Here is a 10,168-nt window from a genome sequence, read left to right as displayed (position 1 = left end):
ATCACCTGCAGTGGGTGGATGTATTTCTGCATAGTTTAGTCTATTCATTGTCATGCATTCCTTTTTTTTTTCTTACATCCAATTTACACATTTGTTAACTGGAACCTGTGAAAAAATGACAATAGAAATGATAAAACTAAAATAAATGAGATTCATTCTTCTATTGTCACAATGTGAACTCTCAAACATTCGCACCCACTTCACAGCAGGTATAAAATGCCTAAATAAGCCACATTTTCACTGCAGAATTGTTCCCCAGGACCTTGGTACTTTGTGGTTGTGGGTTTCTACCGCAGACCTGGGTCCAAATTAAGGTCTAGGGAAAATATTTTACGGCGAGCATTTCATTTGTATGACACATTTGTAAAGCTGTAAATCACAATAAACAGAAAACACAGATGGAATCTGCAGTAATTGGTTTACAGGCTTTTGCATTACCTCCACCTTCTGGACTGGAGTGGAGCAGGATTGTGTGGAGTTGAGCACAGAGATGCAAGAACAGCAGTCACTTTTTCAAGTGTCAGCGTCCTAATTTAATCTTCCTGGGTATTTAGACCCAGAGGTGGAATTGCAGACAGAAAATCATCTGAACGAACCTTTTAGCTCTACAAAAGAAGTTCCTTAGAACTAAAGGTTCCAGGTGCTTCGGGTGGAATACTGCAGTTGTAACATTCTTTAACTGAAGATGGACTAAAATACTTTCCTATCTTTGCATATGGGGCACAGCTTCCCAAGCCTAACCCCCTGCTTGTTCTTCCTCAGGCTGGCATGTGTATACTGAATATAACAAACCAGCTCTCCTTATGGAGTACTGGCAGCCTATGTGACTGAGTAGTTGAGTTTGAGATTTAGAGACACTTTGTAGAGATGCTATGCATATAAATAGGCTTGAAGATGAAGGCTACTACAGTCAAATGTCAGCAAATACTGGCTGTGTAAGACAGAGATGCAATTACAAGGAGCACGGATTAAGAAGATACATAGAGGAAACGTTTTGAAGAGAAAGAGTGAGACAGTGGGGACCTGGAACATGAAGGATGTCACCCTCAATATCCTTCAGTTACATAGATTTTTCATCACACCCAGACAGAGAAGTTCTAGTATTTATTGATGACACCATGTAAAACCATGAGAAAATAGATTTCTTTGTAAAATTACACGTTTTTAAAATTCATAATAGCATGTCCTTGGTTGTGACTGATGTTGGTAAAGAGAACGGAAGAGTTAAGGGGAGAAGCTGCAGCTGGCACTTTTTAGAACGGGTACACTGAGTCAATATAAACCCCAACACATAGTACAGCACATTATGTGAAGGTGTAGGTCTAGCTTCATCTGTAAATGAGCCAGTTGTAAAATATTTTTGCCACAGTGCTGAGATATAATTACACTGGGACACAGGGACCAACAGTCAGACCTCTTTCTTAGTAAGACACAATACATGAAAAGTCCATACGCACAATGACAAGATAGTCTGCTTCATGGTAACAGTGATTAAGAAACCATAATAGAGTAAAAGAGAACAGGCCATTCAGTCACACTCAACCTCATCCATCCAGTATCAGTTATTGCATTCATATGCTACCCAATACTTTTCTCTTTTAATTTCTTCCCCAGTTCTTCTTCTTTAATCTCTTTCTTAGAAATCCTGACAGGAGTGATGTGTTGAGGCAACTCTCTCGTTTTCTCATTTCAGGCATGGGTGAGTTATTGAGAGGCATGTCTGGTCTCCATTTTATATCCCTGCAGCCCAGTAGCCCTTGAACTGGCCTGCTATAGTTTCAATCTTTACAGGTCTTTACAGGATGTTAGTTTAAAAAAACAAAAAAAACAGTGTCTCGTGTAACACCCACAGCAAAATGCAGCACAAACTTCATGTAAAGCCCCTTGCTTAGGTAGTCTAGAATTTGAATGGATGTTGAAAACTTTAAATGTCTGCTTTGGATTTCCAAGTTTATGTCCCATCTGGGAGATTATGCAGATCAGAGGAGAGTCTCAAAGCTGTTATTTTCTGCTGCAGAGTGGTATAAATCCAAAGTATTACTGTTAAGGTACACTTCATTCACCATCTTACATCCTCAGGAGGAGTGCTAAATGTTGTTTCTCCTCCAAACACAACACTACCAACACATTCAGTCCGTGCCTGCCGATGTTCCTCTGTGCTTTACGGATATTATTACCAAAGTAATGGCAACAATAAAAATCATTTTAAGATGATGGGGTTTAACTGTTGTTTGCTTGCAGCTTAGATCCTTTACAAGCATGCATGTCTGTTTTCAATAATAAAAAAACTCCATCTCTTCAGGGTTGGTTCTGACATTAGAGATTTGCTTAATCAGGGAATGAAAATATGGGAATGTTCTCCTCTGCCGCTTCAAGTAATACAATACCTTTTTAAGTTCCCAGTGTTTTCTAGTACAGAAAGGGAATCAGCGCTTTTCTGCTTCTAGGGTAGTCTTCAAACTTAGCAAGGTACCATCTGTAGAGCAAGAAAGAAGGAGACATTTTGCTTTAAAGTGTACAACACACTCCATGGAAACCTTCTAACAGAGTGCATGTTATTATTATTCTTACTTGTGGTGGGCCACAGCCCTGCTGGCAAGAACCACTGTGGTAAAGATGGCGAAAGCTAAGCTGTGAACAGAGTGGCCAGCTAGAGCGAAGCCAGCCCACTCTGTTATCTCCCCCAAGAAGTTGGCCCCAGACACATATTCAAACATTCCGCCTGTGGGTGGAAGACACAGAAATTAGGGCAGGTGTGCTTATCCTTTAGATGTTCACTGAAGCAAAAAGCGGCTAAATGTTTCACTCTGGAAGAAAATCAAATCTGATGGCTTTTCCTATACTAGAACTCCATGCTAAGCTGAGTAAGTAGTGACATTTCCACTATCTGCAGATTTAATTTGGAGGCAAAATGTTGTTAAAAAAAAAAAGAAAAAAAAAAGAGGCCATTCACAATACCAGCTCCACTCTGACCATAGAAGGCTGAGCACACATTATTCGACTGCAGGCCGTGTGCTCAGCAATGCTGCTACCCTCTATGTGAAAATGGCAGATTCTTGGCTGAGGGGATTCCAGACGTGCTTGGAAGTTGATTTGGAGCAACAAAGCTCACAGCTTCCTCCTGCCTCGCCTTCTCCACTTTATTTTCCTTTAGGGTCCGGGGCGGATTGTTTCAACAGGTTCACGGTGAGTTCAGGCTCAAGGTGCTATTGTTGCGACTATGTTCCTAGTCGAGGGAGCCACTCACTTTGTGAGCCTGTTATGATTACTGACTCATTGAGGAAAGGAAAAACCCAGTTAATGTTTGAATTAGCCAAACATATGGCTTCATCCACTCATACTCCCTTTAGGCTCTTTGTCAAGAGGAATTTGGAGCAGAGCCAAAAATGTTGTTTACCAAACCCCCTCCTAACATGTCATATCTCATAGAAAGCGCATCCATTTTTACACTGTAAAGGTCATGGACTAAAAAAAAATCCACCCACACCTGCTTCTGTTTCGCCCCTCTGTGGGATTGTTGAGAACACGGTTGCGAAGTAGCTCTTGAGCAAACCCTAGTATGTTTACTGCACGTAACAACGTAAACATTCATACCTTCATTAATCGTCTCGACAAGGGGAAATAAAACCTTCAGTGCAGTGAACTGTTTTCAGAATTTGCAACATTTTTCACTGTCCCTGCACAAGGTAACATGCTCTGTCAATCATCGATTCAAAGGAACAGCTGACAATGTGTGTAATAAAAGTGGAGAAAGCAGCTAATTGGCTTAGCTTTGCATAAACCTTGACATAAAGCCCCTGTAAATCCCAAGCAGTTGTTTTTACAGTTTACTGTTGTATGAATTCCTGCATGAATGTACACTCGCTTGCCAGTTCATTAGGTACACTAGTGAAAATGCATGCATTCTGCTATCCTGCACTAAATCCCCCTTCATGACTCTTCTAATGTCAAATCTAGAACAAATAGACTAAAAAACAGCTTCTACCCTCAAGCTGTCAGATTACCTCACACCTTCAGCCTCTCTTTCATAAGATTGTTGTGCAATCACCCCCACACCTATTCCCCAGTCCACCTACATTCTAGACAATTTGCACTGCTATGGATACATTCACACTATCATTAATTGTTGTTATACCATACCACTTTCATTCACCACTATACTTACCACATTCATTTGTGTGCTACTGCGTGCTTTTATTGTATATATTGTAGATTTTATTGTGTATTACTGTTATAGTTTTTTATCTTTATGATGCTATAGTTTTTATTTTTATTGCTTCTGAACCAGATAGTTGCTAAACTGTATTTCATTGTTTTTCACTAGACAATGACAATAAAACTTCTTATTCTGATACTTAATTCAACTGGACAATCATTCTGGAGGATGTAGTTTGTGGTGATGTTAAACTGGACTTAATTAGTCATAGAAGTGTCACTGTTATTTAGCCTAGCACACTGACTAAAGTGGGGCTGTCAAAACACTGAAAACATGTGTCGGTACAATACAATTCAATAGCACCACAGAGCACAACCTCCAAAATGAAAACACAGTTAAATGAACAGCTCTCAGTTATTTGAAACAAACACTGAATACCATAACCATCATGAAATGAAAATTTAGGGCAGGACTGTTTTCACTATGTACCGAATGAACTGACAAGTGTGTATATGAATTTTCTTAAAACTACAACATCTAAACTCAAAAGAATTTTCAGCAACATATGGTATAATTTAGAACCACACAGGAAAGTCATGATAACACAAACACTTTTTATAGCTGAGTGCTTTAGCTTGGATATCATCTCAGACCGGCCAGTACATACTACAGAGACATGTTCAATTGTAGACTTTGCTTGCTGTCTAACATGATTACTATCAACACTGTGTGGTTTAAAACATTTCTATGTTTGAGTCAGCGAACGCAAAACTAAACCCACTACGAGTATTGTGAGTTGGGCCGTATTAAGACTCAGCGCAGCAAGAACTTTTTTCGACACTAATGGAAGGGCTCAGAGAGGGGAAGGCAGGGAGGAAAAGATAACTAGACAACCTGTGATTCTGTTTACAGAGCGATCCTGTATAATCATGCAACCACACTGGAAAATTAGCATCTAGCTTACAGAGACTGCAGTGCTCAGTGCCATGCTGTGATTACTGTTGTTATTTATTTTACTTCCTTGTCACCCCAGAGCAGTGGAAGAAAACATATTCAGGCTCTGGACCTAAGAAGAAGCTGCACCACAATTTAAAATGCTCTGTTAACATCAACATGTGTGACAATGCTAATATAAAATACTACGTATGTAGTGAAGACTCTGAAGGAATTTAATGTATGTATTTCATCCCATTTATTTGTGTGAAATATTGTCATAATTAGACTATTATTTGCTGAGTAACTGCGACTGTTGACTGATTCCAATCAGTTCACAAAGAGAATGAATCATTGTGTTAAATAAAAGTATTTTAAGGAAGAAAGCATATATTTTGAGTAAAATCCTTTTCAGTAAATGTGCCTAAAGTCGGCAGACATAAAGGTTTATATTCTTCACCACGCAAATTATCCATACAACATATGCCCATGTCTACCAAACAGATCAACTCTGAGAGTGAATCAATTTACTTTCCACACACTATTACATTTGAGCATTCCTATTTGGGCTCTGTATATGATCTCAGATGTATTGGACTGACTGAAGTCCATACCTGTGGGAATCTTGTAACCGGTCTCTCCGGGCTTTCTCAGGTTCCTCAGGATGTGGTCGGAGTGCATATTCACAAGCCAGCCAACAAACCACAGAGCAGACCCTGGAGACAAACCCAAAAGCTGCTAAAGTAAGAGATTTTACAGACAGAAAACAGACAGCAAAGCTTTAAAAAAAAAAAAAAAAAAAAACACAACTGCTTTTCTTGTGATGTGACACAAGAAGATTAATTGCACAGAAACGAAATGACTTAGCTGGTGAGTTATTCACCACTATGAGGTGTTGGGTCGGGACAGAGAGACTGGAATTTATCAAACTTCACTGAAGCATTGGATACATACGGTTCTTTTATCTTTTCCTTCAACCAGCCACTGTGCAGGAGTGTGGGATGTAGGTAGGGCTGGGACCAACCCATTACATTACAGCACGGAAGTCACAATACAATACCGCTGGGTTTTTAAATATTTTGTGATACAGTGAAAATCTGGACAGTGGTTTGTGTGGTGAGCCCTTATGTTCTTAGTATTTCTACTGTTTGCTATTTTCATAAACCAATCCAAATCACATGACTCACATTCATCTCCTTTGTCCCTTCTTTGTTAAGGCATCCATCATTCATTCATTCATCATTCATTCATCTTCTGTAACTGCTTTGTCCTGTGAAGGGTCGCGGGGGGGCTGGAGCCTATCCCAGCTGTCATCGGGCGAGAGGTGGGGTACACCCTGGACAGGTCTCCAGTCTATCACAGGGCTAACACAGAGAGACAGACAACCATTCACACTCACATTCACACCTACGGCCAATTTAGAATCACCAATGAACCTAATGAGCATGTCTTTGGACTCTGGACAGTACCCGGAGAGAACCAATGCAGACACAGGGAGAACATGCAAACTCCACACAGAAAGAAGCATGGATCGGCCCACGGATTTGAACCCGGGACCTTCTTGCTATGAGGCATCAGTGCTAACCACCTCGTCACTGTGCTGCCCGGCATCCATCATAAGACCATTATTTTCCATATCCCTCCATCTTAGTTTTAACAAGTTCCTTCCACACGCTTTAAAAGCAATAATTTGAATTCTGGCAACAAAACGACTGGGTTATATTTGCAGTATCTATTATTACAGATTGATACTATGTGTAGATTTTTACCCCCCATCTTTAGGTGCCATTGTGTGATCACAAACAGAACAATAATCATTTACTTAAAAAATGTCAAATGATAATCATCATAAGAGATGAAGTAATTGAATCAGTTTTATTCAACATCAACTAATGCCAGACGTCTCCATATAACTGAAAGTACTTACGTTCTCTACACATAGCCAATGTCAGCCAAACAAAGACAGGACCAGATTAACTAAGTTAACTTATTTAATAGCCACTTAACACTACTTGCTGTCATCTACCCACACAACAGGCAAGGTTTACTTGAACTTAAAGATCATTCACTGTGACTAACACTGGAGACTGCCCACTGTCTGCCACAAGGATTTCTGGAAGCTGCCGGGTCTGGGGTTGCTATGGTGATCAAGGGCCTGTTCAGACTCTGCATTAAGATCCGATGTGGGCTAGTGACCAGCTTTAGGTACATGTCTTCAGACCTGACATTAACATGTCTCTCCAGATTTCATCTCAGTTTCGCGCTCTGTATGACAAAAAAACCTGACATCATCTGGGGCGCAGTAATATACTGTAACAGCTTTTGTCTCTAATAGATCTCTACTGTTGTTCCAGAACCAAGATCAGCGCTGTGTTATGTGTGATTATTTATTGATCTCCACCCTGATGTTAGTTACACCTACACAAAACTCAGATTATAACTCCAACCCTGCAAGCATCTATACAGATCGTAATCTCTGGTAATAAAAGGCTCTCATTACTGATGAACACAGTCACTACTTACAGTGCTTTTTCCTTTTCAGGCTATCATTGCTAATAGCAGCCGTGTGGTTTTAGATTAATAAATGAGGCAAAACTCGACCCCTGTTGAGTATAGGCGGTCTTTCATCTCTCGGGTCCGTCAAATGCAATCTCAGCGTCCTGGGGATGTTCAACCCTGTCTTTTACGTGATCCAATCGCCAAGATCGGATCTTAATGCAAGGTCTAAACAGGCCCTCAATTGACAGGCTTTTCCTGCACCTTTCCGCACAAGCAGTACTTCCTGTTTCCAAACATTACATTGCACATTTGCTGACATGTTGATCCATTTCAATAAAACTTACCACATGTATCTGGTCTATTACTATATCACAGTATTGTTGCTGCTGTAACCTACAATGATCTTGGAATCTTACATGCCACACCCAATGAATACAGAGAGTTGTATTCATTTTGTAAACACTTAACTCTATCTATGTTCTTAAATCTATCTCATGAGAAGATATGTCTGTGAAGGTTCACAGTCATCCAAGTCATGGTATATCCAAAACAAAGGAAACTAGACTTGGGTTTCTTGAATACGTTTCACCACTCATCCAAAATAGCCTCTTCAGTTCTAAGTGACTGGTGGGGAGTTTGGGTTTTATTAGTGACATCTGTGGGAGGTGCCCGCTTGAACCACATGACTAACGACTGGAGGACATTACCAATACCAAGTAAACAAACTTCGGAATTGGGGACTTGGAAGTTTGGACTTGACAATAGTTAGAAATATATGTTCGTTGTTCCGACATTATTTGTCCCGATTAACCGCACAGAAGCCTGTAAGAGATTCTTGACTTCTGGGTTGGAATGCAGAGGGCCAGATTTAATTAAACTAATCAGTGTAATTTCTGTGTACCAGAATAGATCCAGACCTCTAAATTGTTGCCATCATCTCACATTTTCATTGCTCCTAAACTAAATAACAGTTCAATCTGATTATCAGGCGGTAATTAGACACATTTAAAGTGGTGTATTGTGGGAAAACTGGAGTATAAATTTAATTCATAATTGTCATACATTGCATAGTATGTGGTTTAACTCTCAGCCACTCATCCAGAAAGTTAATGAGTTTTTTGGGAATCTTATACTGTCTTTTTGTTTGATATGGTTTACATATCACTGCATTTGCTTGATTTGCAAAGAGTAGGAAATAAGCAATGGTGACACTGAGGGTTTGGAAAGCTTGAGTAGTAAAAGCCAATTAAAGGAAACTGACCTCACAGTCTGGTCATTTTTTAAAGATAAGTGTAGGGTGCAGAAAGACGGGGAGACTGGATATTTTAGGGGTGGTAAGACATAAGGAGGTTGTTTTATCCAGACTAAACAATATTCTAGTCCACTACAACGTTTTGTGCAAAATCAAACGGATCTTATTTCTGTTGCAGAAAGCTGGGAAGCAGACGCTTACCGATGATGAAGTACGGACGTGTAACCCAGGATGCCGGGTACTCAGCATAATGGCTCAGGTACCTGATCTGCATGTAACCATTATAGGCGCAGAAAACAACGGCCAGAGCGAATGAGGCAAATGGTGTCGCTTTCCCTCCTCTTATTAAAAATGGAAAAATAAGGGATCTGCAGGAGAACAAAATGTTATTGGCAAGAATCGAGTAGGGATCAGTTAGTATTGATAAACACTCTTTGGCATTCCCATCTCTTCCCGCGTCCACTATTTCATTACATAATTAAAGTCCATACATTGGGATCTACTTACAGTATGCCTGTTTGTGATAAAAGCTGAATAGTACATATACTTGTACCTCCAGTTGGAATGTTAATGGTTTATTTGACCCAATCTTACCTGTGGACATAGTGGCAGAAATACATGGTAATGAGCAGCTGATTTGGCAGCAGCGACGTTTTTGCAGAGGATGTCCAAAATACCAGGCACACAGGCAAGAAGAAGGCAGGCAGCTCCTGGACGAACCAGGCAAACTTGGCATTAACTGGAAATCCATATTTGCTGCTAGCATATCGCCCGTATGGGACATTTTCGAAAAGCAATGTAACGTAAGTGCAGGCTGCCATGAAAATCATGAAGTAAGCCATGCAGTCCAGTATGAACATTTCCTCTTCTTCCGAGGAGAAGACTCTGGAAATTAGGGCGTCCATAGCGACGGCAGAGCTGAAAGCACAAAGCTTAATGTAAAAAAGCAATGCAATTTAACAAATGTTTAGAACTTCCGATTCGAGTATATGCTGATTCACGAGCTCCTGTATTCTACGGACGGCATATGTGCTCGCGACAGATTCGAACCAATCACAATCCTTGGGAGAATACGGCAAAGGATCTTGTCAACCAATCAAAATGCTCGGTGACTGGGCTAGTTAAAGTTTCTTATGAATATTAATTTATTATTTTACCTTCTGTAAACAGTGATTTGGCTACCGGGTGGCATACTATTACGAACGAATTAAATTAGGAAAACATACACTCATATGCGCTAATGGAATAAATGCAAACAGGTATAAATGCAGTTATACAATATAACATAACATTAAAAATAATAACTAACTAACTTAATTTTGTTCATT

The 10,168-nt window shown here is 40.0% G+C and overlaps 1 protein-coding gene across 1 annotated transcript; it reads right to left on the bottom strand.

Moving 5' to 3' along the window:
- Positions 1 to 638: 638 nt before the first annotated feature.
- Positions 639 to 10,116, bottom strand: srd5a1 (steroid-5-alpha-reductase, alpha polypeptide 1 (3-oxo-5 alpha-steroid delta 4-dehydrogenase alpha 1)). Its single transcript, XM_084563776.1, has 5 exons — positions 9,435 to 10,116; positions 9,042 to 9,208; positions 5,704 to 5,805; positions 2,572 to 2,722; positions 639 to 2,476 (listed from the first exon to the last, which is right to left on the bottom strand). Exons 1-5 carry the CDS (start codon positions 9,743 to 9,745, stop codon positions 2,410 to 2,412), a joined length of 798 nt encoding a protein of 265 aa, XP_084419902.1. The 5' UTR covers positions 9,746 to 10,116; the 3' UTR covers positions 639 to 2,409.
- Positions 10,117 to 10,168: the final 52 nt, after the last annotated feature.

This window comes from Chelon labrosus, assembly GCF_963514085.1.
Source record: "Chelon labrosus genome assembly, chromosome: 16".
NCBI lineage: Eukaryota > Metazoa > Chordata > Actinopteri > Mugiliformes > Mugilidae > Chelon > Chelon labrosus.
This window is presented reverse-complemented; position numbering and strand designations above follow the sequence as displayed.